Source organism: Carcharodon carcharias, chromosome 19 (genome assembly GCF_017639515.1).
Source record: "Carcharodon carcharias isolate sCarCar2 chromosome 19, sCarCar2.pri, whole genome shotgun sequence".
Classification (NCBI taxonomy): domain Eukaryota; kingdom Metazoa; phylum Chordata; class Chondrichthyes; order Lamniformes; family Lamnidae; genus Carcharodon; species Carcharodon carcharias.
Window position 1 is genome coordinate 113,825,730 of NC_054485.1, and position 25,304 is coordinate 113,851,033.

The following is a 25,304-nucleotide window of genomic DNA, read 5'->3' on the forward strand; positions in this document are numbered from 1 at the left end:
TCTCCCCATAGCCCTGTATCAATCCCCAAACTAAGCCCATTGCCCCACTCTCCCCATATCCCTGTATCAATCCCAAACTAATCCCACTGTCCCACTCTCTCCCCATAGCCCTGTATCAATCCCAAACTAATCCCACTGCCCCGCTCTCTCCCCATAGCCCTGTATCAATTCCCAAACTAATCCCACTGCCCCACTCGCTCCCCATAGCCCTGTATCAATCCCCAAACTAATCCCACAACACCGCACTCTCCCCATAGCCCTGTATCAATTCCCAAACTAATCCCACTGCCCCACTCTCTCCCTATAGCCCTGTATCAATCCCCAAACTAATCCCACTGCCTCGCTCTCTCCCCATAGCCCTGTATCAATCCCCAAACTAATCCCACTGTCCCGCTCTCTCCCCATAGCCCTGTATCAATCCCCAAACTAATCCCACTGCCCTGCTCTCTCCCCATAGCCCTGTATCAATCCCCAAACTAATCCCACTGCCCCGCTCTCTCCCCATAGCCCTGTATCAATCCCCAAACTAATCCCACTGCCCTGCTCTCTCCCCATAGCCCTGTATCAATCCCCAAACTAATCCCACTGCCCCGCTTTCTCCCCATAGCCCTGTATCAATCCCCAAACTAATCCCACTGCCCCACTCTCTCCCCATAGCCCTGTATCAATCCCCAAACTAATCCCACAGCCCCGCTCTCTCCCCATAGCCCAGTATCAATCAGATGGAGTTGAATCGTCATCTATGTTTTGCTTTCCACAGATGCTGTCAGACCGGCTGAGTTTTTCCAGCATTTTCTGTTTTTATTTTACGTCTTAAGCAATGTTGGAGGAAAAGAGAGGTAGAGAGGTGATGACGTTTAGGGAGGGAATTCCAGAGCTTGGGGACTTGCTAGCTGAATGGAGCGATTAAAACCGGGGATGTACAAAAGGCCAGAATTAGACGAGCGCAGGGATCTTGGAGAGTTATAGGGTTGCAGAGATCACGGAGATACAGAGGGGAGGGGCCGTGGAGGGATTTAGAAACAAGGATGCAAATTTCAAAATCGAGGCGATGCTCAAGTGGGGAGCCGATGTTGGCCAGCGAGCACGGACAGCAGGGTAACTGGAGTTGTTGCAAGTTAGGACACAGGCAGCAGAGTTCTGGATGATCTGAAGTTTACAGAGGGTAGAATGTGGGAGAGCAGCCAGGAGTGCATGGAGCAGTCAGAATGGAGAGGTAGCAAAGGCAGGAACGAGGGTTTCAGTAACAGACGAGCGGAGATGTGACAAGGTCAACAAAGAGGTGGAAATGGACGCTCTTACCGTTGGGATGGAGATGTGGTCAGGGGCTCATTGCAGGGTCAAATATGACTGAGGTTGTGAACAGTCTGGGTAGCAGACTCCCATTTCCAAAGGGTCTGTGGGTGGGCAGAGGGGAGAAAGGTTCCTTGGCTCTGACATTGCCGGACTAAAGGCTGCAAGGACAAAGCTGAGGCCGCAGCAGCAGCAGTAACTGGAAGCAGATAACCGCACACTTGGGGACAAACACCACAGGACTCTGCATTTAACCCAGGCCGAGCCTGCTCCACTAGTGAGCCAGGTGCCAGGGGCATTGAGAGCAGAGGCGAGGCTGCTGACTCCAGCCCTGACAGCATGCAGCGTTACCGATTCAAAAAGAAAGAGTTGGTAAAAGGCACAGGAAGGGTACGTTTAAAAATCTCTTTTATTTGCCTGGCTGGACACAGTGGTGTTGAAGAGAGATGGACGCAGAAGCACTCTGTTGCTGATTAATCGTCGCCCTTTGCCTGTGCCCGCAGGAAGCTGGCTTTCCTCTGGGCAACACGGTCCTGCCGCTGTGCCAGGGACATCTTACGCCGGTTCCACCTGTGGGGAGCAGAAAGGGAGAAGCGGGGTTCAGTCCCGGGAAGCACTCACGCACCCTCCAGTTCGATAACACATCATCCACCCCATTCAGACGGAGAAGCATCTCGCTGGGGAGTACCTCCACTCTAAGAAGGAACTCGCACTGAGACCAAACAACAGATACCAGACTCTTAAAGGTGCGGAGACTTCTCTTGATTATGGCAACTCAGGTCTGATATTAGGAGAGACAAATCAGTCAGGAGCAATGTTCCCCTAAGCCCTGTGGTCACAATCACCATAAAGAATAGGAAGGATGTGATTGTGCTGGAGAGGGAGATTCACCAGGATGTTGGCTGGGCTGGAGCGTTTCAGCTATGAAGAGAAACTGGATAGAGCTGGGGTTGTTTTCCTTAGAGGAGGGATGGCTGAGGGGGGACCTGATAGAGATATTCAAGATTCTGAGGGACATAGATAGGGTAGATGGGAAGAAACTTTTCCCCTCAGCGGAGGTGTCAATAACCAGGGGGCATAGATTTAAGGTAAGGGGCAGGAGGTTTAGTGGGGATGTGAGGAAAAACTTTTTCACCCAGAGGAGGTTGGAATCTGGAACACACTGCCTGAGGGGGTGGTAGAGGCAGAAACCCTCACAACAATTCAGAAGTATTTAGATGAGCACTTGAAACACGGCAGCCTGCACGAGCCACGGGCCGAGTACTGGAAAACGGGATTAGAGTAGATAGGTGCTTGATGGCTAGTATTGACACGATGGGCTGAAGGGCCGGTTTCTGTCCTGTATAACTCTGACTCTATGATAAACTGAACTGGATCAGCCATATAAATACTATGGCTACAAGAGCAGGTCAGAGGCTGGGAATCCTGCAGAAAGTAACTGTAGGGCAGGTAGATACGGTGGTTAAGAAGGCATATGGGATACTTGCCTTTATTGGCCGAGGCATAGAATACAAGAGCAGGGAGGTTATGCTACAACTGTATAAAATGCTGGTTAGGCCACAACTGGAGAACTGTGTGCAGTTCTGGTCACCACATTATAGGAAGGATGTGGTTGCACTGGAGAGGGTGCAGAGGAGATTTACCAGGATGCTGCCGGGGCTAGAGGGCCTGAGCTATGAGGAAAGATTGGAATGGCTGGGGTTGTTTTCCTTGGAGCAGCAAAGGTTGAGAGGGGGCCTGATGAGGTTGTATAAGATTATGAGGGGCATGGAAAGGAAGGTACTTTTTCCATTAGTAGAGGGGTCAATAACAGGGGGGCGTAGATTTAAGAGGTAGAAAGCAAAGAGGGGAGTTGAGGAGAAGTTCTTTCACCGAGAGGGTGGTCGGAGACTGGAACTCACTGCCTGAAAGGGTGGTTGAGTCAGATATTCTCGTAACATTTAAGAAGTATTTAGATATTCACTTTTGTTGCCACAGCTTCTGGGGCTATGGGCCAAGCACCGGAAAATGGGATTAGTGGTCAGATCTTTGTTGACCAGCATGGCCATGATGGGCCGAACGGCCTCCTTCTCTGCTGTAAACATCTATGAGTCTGCCTCCTGACTCCCCAAGGCCTATCCACCATCCACAAGGCACAAGTCAGGAGTGTGATGAAATACTCCCCACTTGCCTGGATGAATGCAGCTCCCACAACACTCGAGAAGCTCGACACCGTCCAGGACAAAGCAGCCCACTGGATTGGCACCACATCCACAAACATTCACTCCCTCCACCACCGACACACAGCAGCAGCAGTGTGTCTACCATCTACAAGATGCACTGCAGGAACTCACCGAGACCCCTTAAACAGCACCTTCCAACCCACAACCACTACCATCTAGGACAAGGGCAGCAGATAGATGGGAACACCACCAGCTGGTAGTTCTCCTCCAAGTCACTCACCATCCTGACTTGGAAATATACCATTCCTTCACTGTCACTGGGTCAAAAATCCTGGAACTCCCTCCCTGTCATGAAGCTATTAATGTACGTAATGTTATAGGAAATTTGTTTTGATTAAAAATAGAGTTTTAGTATGTGGGTGTGTCTTAATTGGATTAAAGCCAGCTAGTCTGGGTGCTTTGTTGTGTCCTAGTTTTGAGATGTCAGAGGGGTAGAGTGCTTTGCATTTTTTTGAATAGAGCATTTAAGAAGGGGAGTGAAATCTGGCACTTAGCTAGCAGAGACCAAGTGATGTTTATGTTACTAACAAAATTGGTACAACATAACTTTTATTGTTAGGAAAGATGGAATTCAAAGAGGCTGGTGATACAATGAGAATTTACATTCAATGAGCTCTGATAGGTATAACTTCAGCAGTTTTTTGGTGTGCAGAGCAGAGGTAATGTGAGGTCAAAGTAGCTGTAAGTCTCCAACTGTCTCCACAGAAACCAAAATGAAAGGGACCTCATTTTGAATTCGAAAGGTGAAAATGCTTTGCCTGGTGTCTGCTTAAAAATCTATGGGTTGCTGTTGCTGTAATGAGGATTAGTTTGGTAATTTATTAAAAGTTATGATAGCAGTAAGTTGTAGCCATGTGTATATATTTAACTTGTGTAAATTAATAAAATATTTCATTTAGTTTAATCTGAAACCTCTTAAGAACCGGTGGTCTGATTCCTGAATTTAGAGCTGCATCTCAAACATAACGATTAAAAATATAGGTTATGACAATTGTTTAAAGTTTCCCTCTCTGATTTCTAAATAACTCAGCTTTACCAAAGGCTGTCTCACAACACTCCCTTACACCACACCGACTGCAGCAGTTCACCACCACCTTCTCAAGGGCAATAAATGCTGGCCCAGCCAGTGATGTTCGCATCACGTGAACAAATAAAACAGCGGCAGGACAAATAAAAGAAAATCCAAAAGTCCCTGAATAGGCCACACACAAACTAGCCCCTTGAACCAACCTTACAACCACTCTGCCATATTTATTTAAAATCTGAACACATCTAAGTCACCACCAAAGCATAGAAACATAATTAGAGGGAGCGTTAGTCAGGAGTTTTGTCCCAACTGCTTCGTTCAGCCCCTGATCATCCAGACCTGCACTTCCCCGGAATGCCGGTACTCACCGCTTGGCTTTAACCATCTCCTTCTTGGGTTTCTTCTCGTGGCTGGGGTTGGCCCGTATCTCTCGGTGAGCAGTCTTGTAAATTTCCTCCACCTGCAGGATCCCAAACAACCATCAGTTCCAAACACACAGCAGCATCCCGCTCCCTCCCTCCCCTTCCTCCCAACAGCAGACCTGCTAGGGGTGGGAGCGTGCGCAATGAGCAGCTCATAAACAGATGCATATCCCACATCCCAGCGCTGGGTGAATTGAAATAAAAACCAGAGACGCAGAGAGAAGCTGGGTACACCGCGTTCAATGAATGACCCTGGGAGAACCATAGCGACATACTGCACAAGCTCGACAGTGCTGCCCAGAGCTGTGCTTCGTCCCAGCAACATTGGGCTCCGCACAGGCGGAGCGATTGCTCACCATGTCAGGGGTGATGCCATTCTTGATGTAACAGGAGAATTGTTTCTTGTAAGCATCTTCATCCTCCTCCATCAGCTGTTTCATATAGTCAGCAACATTCAATCCAAAGATGTGTCGACGATGTACCTCGGCACTGAACTCTTTACTCTCAGAGTCATAACCGGGGAACCTCTTGGTGCTAAGGAGAGAAGGAATGTGCATGAGAGAGAGAGCATGAAAGAGCGAGATCTGCCACCTTAAACATTTCACTGCCTCCACCACTGATACAGTAGCACAGTGTGTACCATCTACAAGATGCACGGCAGGAATTCACCAAGGCTCCTTCGACAGCTCCTGTCAAACCCGAGACCTCTACAATCTAGAAGGACAAGGGCAGCAGATAGATGGTAACACCATCACCTGGAAGTTCCCCTCCAAGTCACTCACCATCCTGACTTGGAAATATATCACCGTTCCTTCACTGTCGCTGGGTCAAAATCCTGGAACTCCCTCCCTAACAGCACTGTGGGTGTACCTACACCACATGGACAAAATCCTGGAACTCCCGCCCTAACAGCACTGTGGGTGTACCTACACCACATGGACAAAATCCTGGAACTCCCTCCCTAACAGCACTGTGGGTGTACCAACACCACACGGACAAAATCCGGGAACTCCCTCCCGAACAGCGCTGTGGGTGTACCTACACCACATGGACAAAATCCTGGAACTCCCGCCCTAACAGCACTGTGGGTGTACCTACACCACATGGACAAAATCCTGGAACTCCCTCCCTAACAGCACTGTGGGTGTACCAACACCACACGGACAAAATCCGGGAACTCCCTCCCGAACAGCACTGTGGGTGTACCTACACCACATGGACAAAATCCTGGAACTCCCTCCCTAACAGTGCTGTGGGTGTACCTACACCACACAGGACAAAATCCTGGAACTCCCTCCCTAACAGCATTGTGGGTGCACCTACACCACATGGACAAAATCCTGGAACTCCTTCCCGAACAGCACTGTGGGTGTACCTACACCACATGGACAAAATCATGGAACTCCCTCCCTAAAAACACTGTAGATGTACCTACACCACATGGACAAAATCCTGGAACTCCCTCCCTAAGAGTGCTGTGGGTGTACCTACACCACACAGGACAAAATCCTGGAACTCCCTCCCTAACAGCATTGTGGGTGCACCTACACCACATGGACAAAATCCTGGAACTCCTTCCCTAACAGCACTGTGGGTGTACCTACACGACATGGACAAAATCCTGGAACACTCTCCCTAACAGCACTGTGGGTGTACCTACACCACACGGACAAAATCCTGGAACTCCCTCCCTAACAGCACTGTGGGTGTACCTACACCACACAGACAAAATCCTGGAACTCCCTCCCTAACAGCGCTGTGGGTGTACCTACACCACACGGACAAAATCCTGGAACTCCCTCACTAACAGCACTGTGGGTGTACCAACACCACACGGACAAAATCCTGGAACTCCCTCCCTAACAGCGCTGTGGGTGTACCTACACCACACAGGACAAAATCCTGGAACTCCCTCCCTAACTGCACTGTGGGTGTACCTACACAACATGGACAAAATCCTGGAACTCCCGCCCTAACAGCACTGTGGGTGTACCTACACCACATGGACAAAATCCTGGAACTCCCTCCCTAACAGCACTGTGGGTGTACCAACACCACACGTAACAAAATCCTGGAACTCCATCGCTAACAGAACTGTGGGTGCACCAACACCACATGGACAAAATCCTGGAACTCCCTCCCTATCAGCGCTGTGGGTGTACCTACACCACATGGACAAAATCCTGGAACTCCTTCCCTAACAGCACTGTGGGTGTACCTACACCACATAGACAAAATCCTGGAACTCCCTCCCTAAAAACACTGTAGATGTACCTACACCACATGGACAAAATCCTGGAACTCCCTCCCCAACAGCACTGTGGGTGTACCGACACCACATGGACAAAATCCTGGAACTCCCTCCCCAACAGCACTGTGGGTGTACCGACACCACATGGACAAAACCCTGGAACTCCCTCCCTAACAGCGCTGTGGGTGTACCTACACCACACAGACAAAACCCTGGAACTCCCTCCCTAACAGCACTGTGGGTGTACCTACACCACATGGACAAAACCCTGGAACTCCCTCCCTAACAGCACTGTGGGTGTACCTACACCACACAGGACAAAATCCTGGAACTCCCTTCCTAACAGCACTGTGGGTGTACCTACACCACACAGACAAAATCCTGGAACTCCCTCCCTAACAGCACTGTGGGTGTACCTACACCACATGGACAAAATCCTGGAACTCCCTCCCTCACAGCACCGTGGGTGTACCTACACCACATGGACAAAATCCTGGAACACTCTCCCTAACAGCACTGTGGGTGTACCTACACCACACGGACAAAATCCTGGAACTCCCTCCCTAACAGCACTGTGGGTGTACCTACACCACACAGACAAAATCCTGGAACTCCCTCCCTAACAGCGCTGTGGGTGTACCTACACCACATGGACAAAATCCTGGAACTCCCTCACTAACAGCGCTGTGGGTGTACCTACACGACACGGACAAAATCCTGGAACTCCATCCCTAACAGCACTGTGGGTGTACCTACACCACATGGACAAAATCCTGGAACTCCCTCCCTAACAGCACTGTGAGTGTACCTACACCATACGGACAAAATCCTGGAACTCCCTTCCTAACAGCACTGTGGGTGTACCTACACCACACAGACAAAATCCTGGAACTCCCTCCCTAACAGCACTGTGGGTGTACCTACACCACATGGACAAAATCCTGGAACTCCCTACCTAACAGCACAGTTGGTGTACCTACACCACATGGACAAAACCCTGGAACTCCCTCCCTAACAGCACTGTGGGTGTACCTACACCACATGGACAAAATCCTGGAACTCCCTCCCTAACAGCACTGTGGGTTTACCTACACCACATGGGCTGCAGCAGCTCAAGAAGGCAGCTCACCACCACCTCCTCAAGGGCAATTAGGGACGGGCAATAAGTGCACGTTGCTTTATCATTTCTGCACCAGGACATGTCAGTGGGAGGGACGAGAGAGGAGAAACGACAACATCCTCCGTCATAGGAACCAGTTGACACTGTTCATCCGTGGATACTTTGTACTAACCCAGATTCTTGAATTCGAGATTAGAAATTTTAAAAAGATTCACTGATTTCAGAGATCACAATACACATTTATGCTTATTAAAATTGTCCCACCTTCCTCAATATTTCTCAACTCAAGCTCCTGTGTCCATAGTCAACACCATTGGGGGGTGAGGTCCTAGGCCAGTATCTAGGCTCATCCATTTCTGAGGACAATTAAGAGTCAACCACTTTTCTGTGGAGCTGCATGTAGGCCAGAGCTGACAAGGACAGCAGGTCTCCATCCCCAAGGGATAATAGTGAAGCAGGTGAGCTTTTACAACAAGTAAAGATTGCTGTCTCAATCACCACTACTGAGGTTATCCAATACCCGAAGAGAAGAAGCTACATAAGTAGGTGTGAGGAAAGAGTAGGGGAAGGTTAACTAATTGGATAGCTCTGCTGAAGAGCCTGCACAGGCACGAGGGGCTGAATGGCCTTTGTCACTGCTGTGTGATTTGATGATCTTCTGCCCTTTTACCTGTGTGGGATGGAGAGGCCACCATCAGCTGCCCCTTTCAGGGCTCCGAACACCTTGTTGCCAGTGGTGGTCCGAGCCAGGCCGCAGTCCAGGTAGCAGGTGAACGCAGAGGGTTTCCCTGCGATGCTCTCCACATTGAACTCGTCACCGGTCACATCCACCTCTCCTTCATAGATCTTATCCAACCCGAATTTCTGCAGCAGCTGCCAAGACAGAACAAGACGCCCCGTAAAGCTGTGGTATTGCAGCACGTTACAAACTCTCTCATTAAATAGAGCTCATTAAAGGCAACAGGAGCTGTAGTTATTAGTCAGGCTACAGTCAGCATCAGAGCATGTAACAGATGTGTGGGTAGGCTAAGCTGCTTTCACATTCAAAAATCACAAGTTACTCTTAATAATTGGCAGGTTTGCTTCAGCGAAGTTTGGCCATTCAGCAGTGTGCGAATTTAAGCTGAACGAGGGGAGTGTGAGGGCTCCCTCGTTCCAGCCTCGCATCTGAACCCAGGCGCAGACACACAGCCTCCTGTGGCTGCAGCAAGGGATAGCAGAGCCAGAACATAGCCACTCACCACAGCACAGCACAACTCCCGGCACAGGAGGGAGCAAGCTCCCCTCAGCTCCTGACGCCACCCTGCCTTGGAGATACATCAGCTGTTCCTTCATCATAGCTGGGTCAAAGCCCTGCACTCCAGGAGTTTCTCCACCACACAGGCTACAGTGGTGCAGGAAGAGGGCAATTCGAGGGAAAATAGGGGTGGGAAATTAACGCTGGTCTTGCCAGCGATGCCCACAGCCCACAAATGAATAGAACAAACAGGTTAATCTGCTCTGTTACAGCATTGGGTCCAGGCTGTTAGTAACAAGTTTAAACATAGAGTGTGAACTGTCCCCAGAGCCTCGATAACAACTGTGTTAAACACTTTACAACACTGATCTCAACAACTTCACATCATAACCATGGCTTCAGTTTGTTGAAATCAGACAGTGGCCGCTGTTCATGATTCTCTCGCCGCCATTCACACCTCCTCTACCACACCTCGTCTGTTTTCTTTACTTGCCCCATTACCATCTCCTTTTGCCTTACACCGTCATCCCCTTTCCCCATTTAATCTCTCCTGCCTACCTCCCAGAGCTTCTCTCCTGTTGAATCACAGGGGGTTGACATGCAGCTAACAGCAAGTGATTAGGAAGGTAAATGGTATTCTTTGTTACATAGTAATTGGTAAATCAGGGTAAGGGAGTCTTACCACAGTTCTACAGGGTATTGCTGAGGCCAAAGCTGGAGTTTTCCCTCACCGAAGGAAGGATATGCTGGCCCTAATGGGGGAGAGTGCGAAGAGGGTTCACTCGACTGGCTCCTGGGATGAGGAGACTGTTCTAGAAGAGACGGGGTAGACTGGACCCTGAGGTTTAGAAGAATGAAAGGTGATCTCACTGAAACATACAAAATTCTGAAGGCTCTTGACAGGGTGAACACCAAGAGGTTACTCGCACTGACGGGGGGAATGTAAAACAGGGGAGTTCAGCCTCAGGATATGGACAGAGATGAGGAGAAATTTCTTCACTCAAAGGGCTGTGAATCTTTGGAATTCTCTAACCCAGAGGGTTGTCGGTATTTTCAAGACAGCAATCGATAAAATGTTTTGGCACCAAGGGAATGAAAGGCTCCTTGTAGCACTGTAGGTGTCCCTACACATGGACTGCAGCAGCTCACCACCACCTTCTCAAGGGGCAATTAGGGATGGGCAATAAATGCTGGGCCCAGCCAGCGACACTCTCACAGTGATGACACGGTAAAGTGGAGTTGCGACAGAAGCACAGCTATCACCAGGCGTGAGAGGCTGAACGGCCCTGCTGCTGCTCCTATTTAGGTTCACAGGTTTTCTCCTCCCCAATATTCCTCCCTCTGTACTTGCTTAAAACCTATTTATCTTAGACCTTTCTCCTGTTCAGTCGCTGACTTAAAACGTTAACTTTGTTTCTCTGGCCACAAAGGCTTAGAGCTGCTGAGTATTGACACTGTTCTCTATTTTAGTCAGAGGTGAACGGGCCTGTGAAACCTGGCGGGCGGAGTGAGGGGGTCGCTACCACAGCGAGATTGGTTCTTACCCGGCGAGTGAGCAGAAGACCAGTGCAGTAAGCTGCTGCGTAGTTTGTCAGCCCGACTTTCACGCCATATTTGGGGAGCTCATGGGAGTATGCAGCGCACACAATCATGTCTCCCTCGATTCTGGCGAACGCTACCTTCATCAAGAGAAAAGGAACATGATCACATTTCACATCAATAAGAACAAAACTCACATCCCAACGACGAGTAAACCGACAGCAAAGGCCCCAGGACAGACTGGGAGAAGATGCATTTATAAAGTAACCTCGACATTTCCCAAAGCACTTGACAGACAATTTAAACTAATAAATTCCACTGTGATAGCGCCCCTGCTGCACCCTCCCCCACTCCAACAACACAGCCCCCCCCTCCACTCTGACAGCACAGCCCAACCCCCCAGCACCATCGCCCCCCCACTACAACAACACAGCCCACTCCCCCCCAGCACCACCTCCACCACTCCGACAGCACAGCACCCCCCCCAATCCGACAGCACTGACTCCCCCCCACACCGACAGCGCTGACCCCCATGCTCACAGCGCTGAACCCCCCACGCCGACAGCGCTGAACCCCCCTCCCCACTCCCACAGCGCTGACCCCTCCAACATCGTGTGTGAGATGCCGTTTTCAGTGTGTCCTGGAAACAACACAACCAACCTCCACAGAACTGACAAGCTTCTCCCCCTCCCCCTCTCCTTGTCCCTCCTTACCTGGCAAACTATATCCCTGTTTGAGAGGCGCACAATCAGGCGGTACTTAGGGGTGTTGTACTTGTTCTTATCTTGAATAACAAGGCGCTTGCGTGCAAAGTAGTCAGTCTTACCCTCTGAAGGAAGAAGAACAGGGACAGCATATTCAATGGCCAAAGTTCACCAACAAACAATTACAGGCAGCAGAGACCCCCTTAAACCTCACCACTGAACATTCCCCCCCCTCCCCCTGCAACAGTTGCAAGTTCCCCTATCCCGATAGCTACCACTGTAAAACACTGCACGGACAAATCAGGAAAATTCCTCTCCCAAGCTAGCATTTCACCAACCCCCACAAAAAGGACATGATCTCCACAGTCATGGCTGGTTGTTTCTGTGTTAAAGATCCCCAGGAGACGGGCATTGTTTGATTATGGACTGAGAGCACATAGAAATCCAGTCAGCTCCCAGTCTGTAACCTTGCGCAGTCCGGGTTCCACGTTGCTTGCAGATTGAGAGAGGTTGCAGCACCTTTCTGATTATTTGAAGGGGCTGCTCCTCAAATTTTGGTCACACTTCAGCCCCAGGCTGATCTTTGACCACCCGGTGCGCGGGGTGCGGAGGGAGGAGAAGCTTCTCGTAAGCCAGACCAAGCTGGTCATCAATAGGTCCAGGCAGCGAGCAGGCAAGGGAGTCGTCCAAACCCAACGGCTACACTCAAGGCTGGGTGTCCCGGGAGAGGGAGCACATCGTGTCCGTCGTCGTGACTGAGGCCGACTGTGGCTGGTGGGTTCATTATTAACCCCCAAAACCAGCTCCTAATTTGATTTAATAGGTTACCTTTAAGACTTGACTTTTGTTCAGTACCCCTTCAAGCCGCTGTCACCATGCTGGGATTTGTTCATTTGTCCACCCGTTTACTGTCTCTCCTCAAAAGAGCGTAAAGAGGAACTAACCCCCAAAACGACATTTTCATTTAAAGAGCCACCGCTCCAGCTTCCCCCAGCTTCCTGTCCTTTCTAAATGTCACATACCTTTCAACATTGTCATCCTGCAGTCATGTCTCTGAATTGGCTACCGGATTGTACTTATTTGTTTTTGTGCTATCAGTTCATCTGTTTTGCTTCGACTGCTACGTGCACTTATTTATAGGACCTTTCATTTTGCCCTTGTTATTTTTGAAATGCCTGGCCTTATCCGCTGATTTACTCTTGGATTTGTACTCTGTCCCTTCCGGTCATGTTCTGTTTACCATTTCCCATATTAATTACCTTTCTCTCCTGCCTTGTCTCTACACTTTGGTTTACCACATCTTCCCAAATTTGAATTCTTACCCCACTATTTAGTTTTAAGCCCTTTCCACTTCCCCAGTTACGCAGCTCGCTAGAACATCAGTCCCAGCAACTGCTCAGGTATAGACTGTCCCCACTTTCCCCAGCAATGGTGCCAGTGCCCCACAAACTGGAACCCACTCCTCCCACACCAACCATGCTTTCATCTCTCTAAGCTGATTTGTCCGATGCCAATTTCCACATGGCTCAGGTAATAATCCAGAGATTATGACCTTTGAGGTTCTGCTTCTTAATGCTCCCCACACTGACTATGGAGAACCTCCTTCCTCACCCTGCCTATGTCGTTGGTACCACGACAACCGGCCTGAAGTGTGGCCTACTCTGGCTCCTCGGTTGTATGCAACATTCCTTTAAAATTCTGTTTTTCTCACAGTGCCATTTAAGGGGCTATCAACTGGTTTAATTAACTAATTTATTAAGTCAATGCTCAAAAGAGTAAAGGAGACTCTACACCCAAGCCGCCTGTATTTTCTGCAGCCCTGAGGAGTCCGGGTTCCATGTGTCAGTAGATTGTGTGAGGTTACAGCACCATCTGTGAAATCCTGGTTATACTTCAGCCCTGCACTCCTGATCTTTGGCCACCCAGTGCAGGGGAGAGGAGAACCTCCTTGTAAACCTGACCCGCCCGTGGACCTGGCCGAGCTGGCCCTTAACAGGTCCAGGCAGTGGTCCAGCCTGCCCCTCTTCTGCGGCTATGTTTGCCGCCGGGTGTCCCTGGAGAGGGAGCACCTGGATGTTTTCTGTGATTGGTAGGCACCGTGGGAGCTGCTTTGTCAGTCCCATGAATGACATTTTAATTTAATTATGTAAGTTTTGTCTTTGTTACCATGTCCCATCAGGGGCTGTCACCCCCCCTTGTACTCGTCTGTTTTACTGCTTTATGGCTTTGTTAAAAGGGCGTATAGAGAGAGTCAGGAAATGGTTTTACTGGGCGAGTAATCCAGAGGCCCAGGCTAATGCTCTGGGGACATGGGTTCAAATCCCACCATAGCGGCTAGCAGAATGCAAATTCAATTAATAAACCTGCAAATAAAAGCTGGTCTCAGTTATAGTGACGATGAAACCCTGATCAATTGTTATAAAGACCCACCTGCTTCAATCATGTCCTTTGGCAAAGGAAATCTGCTGGTAATGCCCCTTTAAGGAGCTATCACTTTAATTTGCTTTATTAATTTGCCAATTTGTTAAGGGTTTACTCCAAGAGAGAATCCCCTTTAAGGCGCTATCAATTTGCTTAATTATTTAAAACATACTGGTATATTCAAAATATACTCAAAAGAGTATCAGGTGTGTCAGGATATGGAGGAGGCTGGTAATGTTACTCGTGATCCAGAGGTCAAGGCTAATGCTTTGGGAGCACGGGTTCAATCCCAGCATGCCAATTAGTGGCGTTGTAGTGTCCCTTTAAGGGACTGCTAGTTTGTTCATTAGTTTATTTCCTTTTATTGATATTCTAGAGTAAAAGAGAGTCTGGAAGTTTCCTTTAAAGTTTTGATTTTATTACAATGCCCCTCCGATGGGCTGTTAATTAGTTAAGTTACTAGTTCATTTGTTTAATTGGTACATGAAAGAGTCCAGAAAGAGTCAGAGGGGCCGGAGGTCACCATCAGCCGCAGAAACAACCATTTTAAATTTCCTTTAAGGTTTTGTTTTTTTTGTTGCAATCTCCCATTAAGGGCTGTTAATTCATTTGATTATTAGTTCATTTGTTTATTTCATTCAAAATGCTCAGAGTATAAATAGAGTCAGCTGGGACAGACAAATCTGTAATGCTGCCTTTTTTATATTCATTCATGGGATGTGAGCTTCACTGGCTGGGCCAGCATTTGTTGCCCCTTGAGAATGTGGTGATGAGCTGCCTTCTTGAGCCGCTGCAGCCCATGTGGTGTAGGTACACCCACAGTGCTGTTAGGGAGGGAGTTCAGGATTTTGTCCATGTGGTGTAGGTACACCCACAGTGCTGTTAGGGAAGGAGTTCCAGGATTTTGTACGTGTGGTGTAGGTACACCCACAGTGCTGTTAGGGAGGGAGTTCCAGGATTTTGTCCATGTGGTGTAGGTACACCCACAGTGCTGTTAGGGAGGGAGTTCCAGGATTTTGTCCATGTGGTGTAGGTACACCCACAGCACTGTTAAGGAGGGAGTTCCAGGATTTTGTCCGTGTGGTGTTGGTACACCCACAGCACTGTTAGGGAGGGAGTTCCAGGATTTTGTCCATGTGGTGTAGGTACACCCACAGCACTGTTAAGGAGGGAGTTCCAGGATTTTGTCCGGGTGGTGTTGGTACACCCACAGTGCTGTTAGGGAGGGAGTTCCAGGATTTTGACCCAGCGACAGTGAAGGAACGGTGATATATTTCCAAGTCAGGATGGTGAGTGACTGGGAGGGGAACTTCCAGGTGGTGGTGTTCCCATCTATCTGCTGCCCTTGTCCTTCTAGATGGTAATGGGTGGGTTTGGAAGATGCTGTCTAAGGAGCCTTGGTGAATTCCTGCAGTGCATCTTGTAGATAGTACACACACTTGCAACTGTGTGTCGGTGGTGCAGGGAGTGAATGTTTGTGGATGTGGTGCCAATCAGGTGGGCTGCTTTGTCCTGGACGGCGTTGAGCTTCTTGAGTGTTGTGGGAGCTGCACTCATCCAGGCAAGTGGGGAGTATTCCATCACACTCCTGACTTGTGCCTTGTAGATGGTGGACAGGCTTTGGGGAGTCAGGAGGTGAGTTACTCATTGCAGGATTCCCAGCCTCTGACCTGCTCTTGTAGCCACAGTATTTATATGGCTGGTCCAGTTCAGTTTCTGGTCAATGGCAACCCCCAGGATGTTGATAGTGGGAGATTCAGTGATAGTAATGCCATTGAACACCAAGGCATCTACTAATGGGGTAAAGATATGTCGTTTAGTAACCCCCCCCCCACCCCCCTCACCCCCCCAACCCCAAGCCCTCCTCACCCACCTTGACAAGAAGGAGGTTCTACATAGTCAGTATGAGAAGCTGGGCATCAAATTAAGATGCAGAACCTCAAAAGGTGGTAATCTCTGGACTCTGGATAATTACCTGAGCCACATGCAAACTCGCATAGTGCAAATAAGATTAGAGATGAATGTATGGCTCAAAGACTGGTGTGGGAGAAGTGGGTTATGGTTCATGGAGCACTGGCACTAGTACTGGGCAAAGTGGGGCTGTACTGTTGGGATGGTCTTCATCTCTCGCATAACGAGAGTAGAGAGGCCTTTAAACTAAACGGTGGGGGGGCAGGGGGGTAGAGATCAAGCTTGATGCGCAGATGTGGCAAATCAAGTGGTAGATTCAAGGCAGAAGACCATAATAGTAATGTGGAAAATGAGGGTAAGAGGATAGCAGGATGGGACAGAGGGGTAAAACCCAAGTTCCAGCAGATTGGAGGGGTGGCAAATGTAACCCCACTATTTAAAAAAAGGAGGGAGAAAACAGGGAATTACAGGTTAGTTAGCCTAACGTCAATAGTAGGGAAAATGCTAGAGTCTATTATAAAGGATGTTATATCAGGACACTTAGAAAATATCAACGGGATTAGACAAAATCAGCACAGATTTAAGAAAGGGAAATCATGTTTGACGAACCCACTGGAGTTCTTTGAAGAGGTAACTTAGCAGAATAGATAAGGGAAAACCAATAGACATGGTGCACTTGGATTTTCAGAAAGCTTTTGATAAAGTCCTACATAAGAGGTTAGTGTGAAAAATTAAAGCGCATGGGATTGGGGGTAATATATTGGCATGGATTGAGGATTGGTTGGCAGACAAGAAACAGACAGTAGGAATAAATGGGTCTTTTTCTGAATGACAGGCAGTGACTGGGGGGGTACCGCAGGGATCAGTGCTTGGGCCCCAGCTATTTACAATGTATATCAATAATTTCGATGAGGGAACCAAATGCAATATTTCCAAGTTTGCTGACGACACGAAACTTGGTGGGAATGTGAGTGATGAGGAGGATGTTAAGAGGCTTCAAGGTGATTTATACAGGTTGAGTGAGTGGCAAAATCCATGGCAGATGCAGTATAATACAAGTGTGAAGTTATCCACTTAGTAGGAAAAACAGAATGGCAGAGTATTATTTAAATGGTGATAGATTGGGAAATGTTGATGTACAAAGGGACCTGAGTGTCCTTGTACACCAATCACTGAAAGCAAGCAGACAGGTGCAGCAAGCAGTTAAGAAGGCAGATGGTATGTTGGCCTTCATTGCGAGAGGAGTTGAGTACAGGAGCAAAGATATCTTACTACAGCTGTACAGGGCCTTGGTGAGACCACACCTGGAGTATTGTCTGCAGTTTTGTCTCCTTACCTAAGAAAGGATATACTTGCCATAGAGAGAGTGCAGAGTTCAGGTTCACCAGACTGATTCCTGGGATGGTAGGATTGTCGTATGAGGAGATTGGGTCGACTAGGCCTGTATTCACTGGAGTTTAGAAGAATGAGAGGGGATCTCATTGAAACGTATAAAATTCTGACAGGAATGGACAGACTGGATGCAGGGATGATGTTTCCTCTGGCTGTTGGGTGGGGGGGTCTAGAATAAAGGGTCACCGTCTCAGGATATGGGGTAGACTATTTAGAACTGAGATGAGGAGAAACTTCTTCACTCAGAGGGTGGTGAACCTGCGGAATTCTCTACCCCAGAAACTGTGGAGGCCAAGTCACTGAATATATTTAAGAAGGAAATGGATAGATTTCTGGACTCTAAAGGCATCGAAGGGTATGGGGAGAGAGCAGGAGTACAGTGTTGAGATAGAGGATCAGCCATGACCATACTGAATGGTACGGCAGGCTCGAAGGGCTGAATGACCTACTCCTGCGCCTATTTTCTATGTTTCTACACCAATATTGCAAAGATAACAAAAAGACAAAACTAAAGGCTCTGTATCCGAATGCATGCAGTATTCATAACAAAGTAAATGAATTGATAGCACACATTGAAGTACATAAATATGATCTGATAGCCATGGTTGCAAGATGACAAGGATTGGGTCCTGAATATTGATGGGTATATGACATCCAAGAAGAATAGGAATCTGGGTAAAAGGTGGAGGGGTAGCGCTGTTAATCAAGGATGACATTGGTGCAATAGTTAGAGAAGACCTTGGTTCAGGAGATCAGGATGTAGAATCGGTTTGGGTGGAGATGAGCAAAAGTAGGAGAGAGAAGTTACTCGTGGGAGTGGGTTACAGGCCCCCTAACAGTAACCACAATGTAGGACAACGTATACAAGAAATAATATTGGGTGCTTGTGATAAAAGGACATCAATAACCGTGGGTTATTTTTATCTACATATAAAAGGGAAAGATCAGATTGGCAGTAGTAGCCTGGATGAGTTCATTAGGCCCCTTGAGTCTGCTTTGCCATTCATAGGATCACGGCTGATCTGCTTGTGGTTAGAGTTCCACATTCCCATCTAACCCTGATAACCTTTAATGCTCTCACCTAACAAGAATCTATCAACCTCCACCTTAAAAATATTCAGTGGCCCCGCTTCCACCACCTTCTGAGGCAGAGAATTCCAAAGTTGCACAACCCTCAGCAAAGATTTCTCATCTCCATCCTAAAAGGGCGACCCCTAATTTTAAAAGTGCCCCCTAGTTCTGGACTCACCCACAAGAGGAAACATCCTTTCCATATCCACCTTGTCAAGACGGTTCAGGATCGTGTATACTTCAATCAAATCACCCGTCACTCTTCTAAACTCCAGTGGAAACAAGCCCAGTCTGTCTAAACTTTCCTCATAAGACAACCCACTCATTCCAGGTATCAATCTAGTAAAAACAAAAAAACTGCGGATGCTGGAAATCCAAAACAAAAACAGAATTACCTGGAAAAACTCAGCAGGTCTGGCAGCATCGGCGGAGAAGAAAAGAGTTGACGTTTCGAGTCCTCATGACCCTTCGACAGAACTTGAGTTCGAGTCCAGGAAAGAGCTGAAATAGCTCTTTCCTGGACTCGAACTCAAGTTCTGTCGAAGGGTCATGAGGACTCGAAACGTCAACTCTTTTCTTCTCCGCCGATGCTGCCAGACCTGCTGAGTTTTTCCAGGTAATTCTGTTTTTGTTATCAATCTAGTAAACCTCCTCTGAACCAATTCCATATTAGACTTGGTATTGTGTAATGTGACGGGATTAATTAATGACCTCAGTGAAGGCAGTGACCACAATATGATTGAATTTTACATCCAATTTGAAAGGTATATAGTGAAAATAAGACTAGTATTTTAAACTTAAATAAGGGTAACTATGTGGGCATGAAAGCTGAGTTAGCTGAAGTGAACTGAGATACTAGGCTAGGAGATAGATCAAGAGAAGCAGTGGCAGACATTTATGGGGATATTTCAGAATAAGTATATTCCTACTATAAAGAAAAATTCTAAGGGGAGGACCTATCGTTCCTGGTTAACTAAAGAAATTAAGGAAAGCATCAAACTTAAGAAGAAAAAATAACTCTGCAAAGATGAGTTGCAGGTCAGATGATTGGTCAGAATATAAAGGATGACAGAGAATGACAAAAAGGTTAATCAGGAGAAAGAAATTAGAGAAGAAGAGAAAGCTAGCTAGAAATGTAAAAGTGGATAGCAAGAGTTTGTACAGGATTTAAAAAGGAATAACAGTGATTATTGGTCCTCTGCAGAGTGAGATTGGGGAGTTAGTTGTAGATAATAAGGAAATGGCAGATGAAGTGAAGAAATATTTTGCTTCTGTCTTTACTACAGAGGATACAAAACATTCCGGTAATAGCTGTAAATCAGGAGGTGGAGGGGAGAAGGGAACTTGGTGAAATTAGTCACTGGGCAAGTGATACTGAGCAAACTGATGGAGCTGTGGGCTGACAAGTCTCCGGGTCCTGATGGACTTCAACCTAGGGTCTAAAAGAGGTGGCTAATGAGGGAGTAGATGTGTTGGTGTTAATTTTCCAAAATTCGCTAGATTCTGGAAAGGTTCCATTAAACTGGAAAGTAATCAAGAAAGGAGGGAGGCAGAAAATAGGAAACTACAGGCTAGCTAGCTTGATGTCTGTCGTGGGGAAGGTGTTAGAGTTGATCATTAAAGAGGTTATAGTTGGGCACTTAGATAAACTAAAAGTAAAATCAAGAAGAGTCAGACTGGTTTTGTAAAAGGAAAATCATGTTTAACCAATTTATTGGAGATTTTTGAAGGAGTACCATGTGCTGTGGGTAAAGGGGAGCCTGTAGATGTGCTGTACTTGGATTTCCAGGTGCTATTTGATAAGGTGCCTCATCAAAGATCACTGTGGAAAATAAAAGCCCATGGTGTAGGGGGTAACATATTAGCCTGGATAGAGGATTGGCTGGCTGGCAGAAAACAGAGTATGTATAAATGGGTCTTTTTCTGATTGGCAGGATGTGACAAGTGGAGTCCTGCAGGGCTCTGTGCTGGGGCCTCAACTTTTTACAATTATAACAATGACTTAAATGAGGGGAGTGAAGGCATGGTAGCTAAACTTGCAGATGACACAAAGAGTCAGGAAAGTGTGTTGCGAAGAGGATTTAAGGAGGTTGCAGACGGATATAGATAGGTAGAGTGAGTGGGCAAAAGTCTGGCAGATGAGACATAATGTGGGAAAATGTGGTCATTCACTTTGGCAGGAAGAATGAAAAAAGATTACTTAAACAGAGAAAGGCTGCAGAATTCCGAGCTACAGAGGGATCTAGGTGTTGTCGTGCATGAGTCACAAAAAGTTAGTATGCAGGTATAGCAAGTAAGTAAGAAGGCCAATGGAATGCTATCCTTCATTACGAGAGGAATTGAACATAACAAAGATAGCTTAGGCAGACTGAGCTTGTTCCCAATGGAGTTTAGAAGAGTGAGGGGTCACTTTTTAAAATTAGGGGTCACCCTTTTAGGACAGATGAGGAGAATTTTTCTCTGAGGGTTGTGTGACTTTAGAACCCTCTGCCTCAGGAGGTGGTGGAGGTCATTGAATATTTTTAAGATGGAGGTGGGTTGATTCTTGTTGGCAAGGGGGGGTCAAAGGGTATCGGGGCTAGATGGGAATGTGGAAAAGGAAACACAAACAGATCAGCCATGTTCTTAATGAACGGTGGAGCAGGCTCGAGGGGCTGAATGGCCTCCTTCTGCTCCAATTTTGTATGTTCAAATGAACCCCCAACCCTCCTTCTCCTCCAACCCCGACAGTGCTGGCACTCCCTCAACACCACCCCTCTGCTGACAGCACCCCCTCGGCCTCTGGAGTGAGGCTCTTGTGGTGCCCACTTCAGCCAGGCCCAATTCCAATCATTTACATCGTACACACGCACAGGTTCAATCTCCCTCTGAACGAGTCGGCATGGCCACAACCCACCAGTCTGCCTCCCTGCATTAGGGGTCTCATTCACACCTGACTGCCAGGAACTGCGTGAGGCTACATCAAGTGAGAGCGATAAGCAGAGTTAGGGCCTTCACAGTCACAGACACAACCAGAGTTTACTCAAAGCTGAAGATGAGCTGTTACACAGCCACAACCACCCAAAGCTAAGCTCTTTTCACAGGGTCCAGGAGCCAGTTTATTAAACTGGGGAAAGCAACAGGTCACTCACCCCGTCGTCTCCTATATTTGACCTGGTATCTCTTGAAGTAAGACTTGTTCTTGATGACTTTGATGAACCCCTGCAACGGAACAGAGAAGCAATTGGAGAGCATACAATCTTAGAACATAAAAAGCACAAAAGGAGGCCATTCAGCCTGTGTGAACTCTTTGAAAGAGCTTCCCAATTAACCCATAGCCCCGCCATACGGTCACCTTCAGGTAGGCGTGCAGCTGCCTCGGTGGAATCTGATTTTCATGCCTCGCAGGAGCTGCATTCCACATCTTAACAACCCTTTCTGAAGAATATTTCCACCTCATTCCTCATGCCCCCCACCTCAAGTTCTATTGCTAACTGTTTTAAAAGTGAAGACCCCTATTACCGACCCACTCAGTGGAAGTTTCTGGCCATGTGCTGTATTGAAACCCTTCCTGATTTTGAACACCTCTGTTAAATCTCCCCTTAACCTTCTCTACTCCTAGGAGAGCAATCCCAGCTTCTCCACATTAACTGAAATCCCCTCATCCCTGGGGCTGTTCTAGTAAATCACCTCTGCAGCCTCTGCCAGGGCTTGACATCATCCTGGAGTGCACTGCCCAGAAATGGACACCACGATGCACTTGAAGCCATTCAGTCCCTCAAACCATTTTATTCCCCGATGGGGGTGAGGTGTTTTTTTTTAAACGCACTAAATACATCACAGCCAGTCAGAAAATAACGTGTTCACCTGACAGAGAGGAGTACTGAGAAGAGATCTCCATTTTAAAAGCCTGCTTTAAAAGGGACGGTTGGGGGAAGGGATGAGTGGGACAGGTAAAGGAATGCCAGAGAATAGTTAACTGTGGGGAGTTAAATGTAGCATCAAACCCAGAGCATGCAACCCCTTTCTGGCCTGGAACAGCAGCATTTATCCCCAGAGATCGTCAAATGAAGGTTCTTAACTAACAGACTCTCATGAACACATGCTACTCTCATCTTTATCCAAGCTCTTAAAAGTTAGAAAACTGGGGGAAAAAAAAGGGATGGACTGAAAAGGGAGTTAATAAATTCAAAGTGGAAATAGATCGACTTTTACCAAGGGTAACAAGGCAGTGAGAAGGGGATTAAAATACCTGCTCTGGTTACATAAGAGGAGTAAACCATCAAGCCTGCTCCAACATTCAACATTCATGGCTGACCTTTTGCCTCAACTCCACTTTCCCACCTGCACCCCATTTCCCTCGATTCCCCTACTCACCCAAATCTACCAATCGCTAACTTAAATATATTCCATGATCATTGGGGCAGCCCACAGCCCCTTCAGATAGAGTATTCCAAAGATTCGCCCTCTGAGTGAAGTAACTTCTCCTCATCTCAATCCTAAACGATCGGCCCTTTATCCTGAGGCTGTCTGTGCCCCCGTGTTTTAGATTCCCCGGCCCTGCAGAAATAAGCTCAGTGTCTACCATGTCCAACCCCTTCAGAGTGTTTCAATCAAGTGTTGCAAACTGCAGAGAATACAGCCCCAATTTACTCAGCCTCATGGTTGGACAGCCCTCTTACTCCAGGAACCAATCCACAGTACCGACTCCAAGGCCAGTGTGTCCTTCCTTAGATATTGAGACAAAACGCAATATTCCAGATGTGGTCTCACCAAAACCCCGTACGAGAAGCAAGGCTTTTTTGTTCGTGTGCTTGAATCCCCTTGCAAGACCAACCAGCATGTCACCTGCTCTCCTAAATTGCTTCCGGTACCTGCACGCTAACATTCTGCATCCCTTGCGTGTGTCCCCATGAGCATCAACATTTACACGTTTATGAAAAAAAATGATTCTGCTTTTCTGCTCTGGCCACCAAAGCGAGCAATTTCTTGCGTCCCCCGCAATATACCCCACCTTGCTGCCCACTCACTTAACCTGTCTCTATCTCTCTGCAGAGTCTTTGTATCCTCCTCACAGCTTAGTGAATAGCAGGGCAGGCTTGAGGGGCCAAATGGCCTCCCCCCGTCTCCCTGATGCAGCAATAACTTCAGGGCAGAGTTGTGAAATTCCACAATAGCCAAGTATTTACAAAATACCGAATCTTTTAAAATGTGAAAAGCTCCAAGCCCGCTGAAGCAATGGCATGTCCAACAGCATCCCTGCTCCAGCCAGTGCAGAGCCAGAGAACCAGCTGACACATTATTCCCCTCCCCCAACAATGTCCGCCACCCTTTCCAGCGACCGCCCCCTCCCCCCTCGCCGTTCGCATCCACCCAATATCCCCGCCATCCGATTCTTTCCGCCTCCATCAGACAGCAATCCGAGTAGAGGAGACCCCCCTCCACCTGTCCGAAACTTCATCGGCGGTTTGTGCTCACCATCTCGGCTGATTTTGCGCCCTCGATGCAGGGATCCTCAGGTAGCGAATTTCAGCTACGGGCCTTCCGCAGGCGGAAAAGGGCTCGACCCCCCTTGCGCATGCGCCTAAACACAGACGGACGGGCAAGACGGCCGCGGCAGCTGCGCATGAGTGCGGCGCCCCGGGCCCGGCGGCCGCGCATGCGCGCGCGGTTGACCTGCCATGTGTCAGTCAATAAATATTCTCAGTTTGAAATGAATTCAAAAATCAGCAATAACTCGGTGCATTTCAATGTGATTGCAATCTACCGTCCATCTCTAGACCAGAAATCCCACTTTCTTTCTGTTGACAGCCCTTTTTGACAAATTAAGTAGTTGTTTTTAATATATTTTTGTGAACAATGAGGAGAAAAGCAGCATTGGTCATTGTTCATGTCAGTTTTTAGCAGATAATGTGTGAATTAATTCATTGATTCATCCATGGGATGTGAGCGTCGCTGCCAAGGCCAGCATTTGTTGCCCATCCCAAATTGCCCTCGGGAAGGAGATGGTGAGCCGCCTTCCATTGAACCACTGCAGTTCATGTAGTGTAGGTGCACCCACAATCGGAAAAGAGTTGCAGGACTTTGAACCAGCAATGGCGATATCGTTGCAAGTCAAGGTGGTGTGTGGCTTTTGAGGGGCCCTTGCCCTTGTCCTTCTAGGTGGTAGAGGTTGCAGGTTTGGAAGATGCTGTCGAAGGTGAGTTTCTGCACTGCATCTTGTGGGATGGTACACACTGCTGCTACTGTGCACCAGTGATGGAGGGAGTGAATGTTGGACACAGATTGAATAACTTTCAAACGGGGGATCGGAGGAATACTCGACCACAGGGATATGGGGGAAGGGTGGCACTAAAGCATTTAAGGCTGGTTTAGACAGATTTTGTTCTCTCAGGGAATCAAGGGGTATGGAGAGTGGGCGAGATAGTGGAGTTGAAGCCCAAGATCAACCATGATTGCACTGAATGGTGGAGTGGGCTGGATGGGCCAAATGGTCCACTCCTACTTCCAAGAGGATTCCTCTCGGAAAGAGCCAGCATACACAGATTATTTTAAAAACTGTTTCTTGGGGATGTGATTTCAATGCCTGTATTCTTAACAAAAACAGAATTACCTGGAAAAACTCAGCAGGTCTGGCAGCATTGGCGGAGAAGAAAAGAGTTGACATTTCGAGTCCTCATGACCCTTCGACAGAACTTGAGTGAGTCCAAGAAAG

General features: G+C 47.8%; 1 protein-coding gene across 1 annotated transcript; it reads right to left on the bottom strand.

The window, feature by feature from the left end:
• Window positions 1-1,684: 1,684 nt before the first annotated feature.
• On the bottom strand, window positions 1,685-24,206 carry LOC121291820 (60S ribosomal protein L5-like). Its single transcript, XM_041213416.1, has 8 exons — window positions 24,068-24,206; window positions 21,742-21,811; window positions 11,825-11,940; window positions 11,117-11,251; window positions 9,006-9,208; window positions 5,321-5,498; window positions 4,911-5,002; window positions 1,685-1,863 (listed from the first exon to the last, which is right to left on the bottom strand). Exons 1-8 carry the CDS (start codon window positions 24,068-24,070, stop codon window positions 1,767-1,769), a joined length of 894 nt encoding a protein of 297 aa, XP_041069350.1. The 5' UTR covers window positions 24,071-24,206; the 3' UTR covers window positions 1,685-1,766.
• Window positions 24,207-25,304: the final 1,098 nt, after the last annotated feature.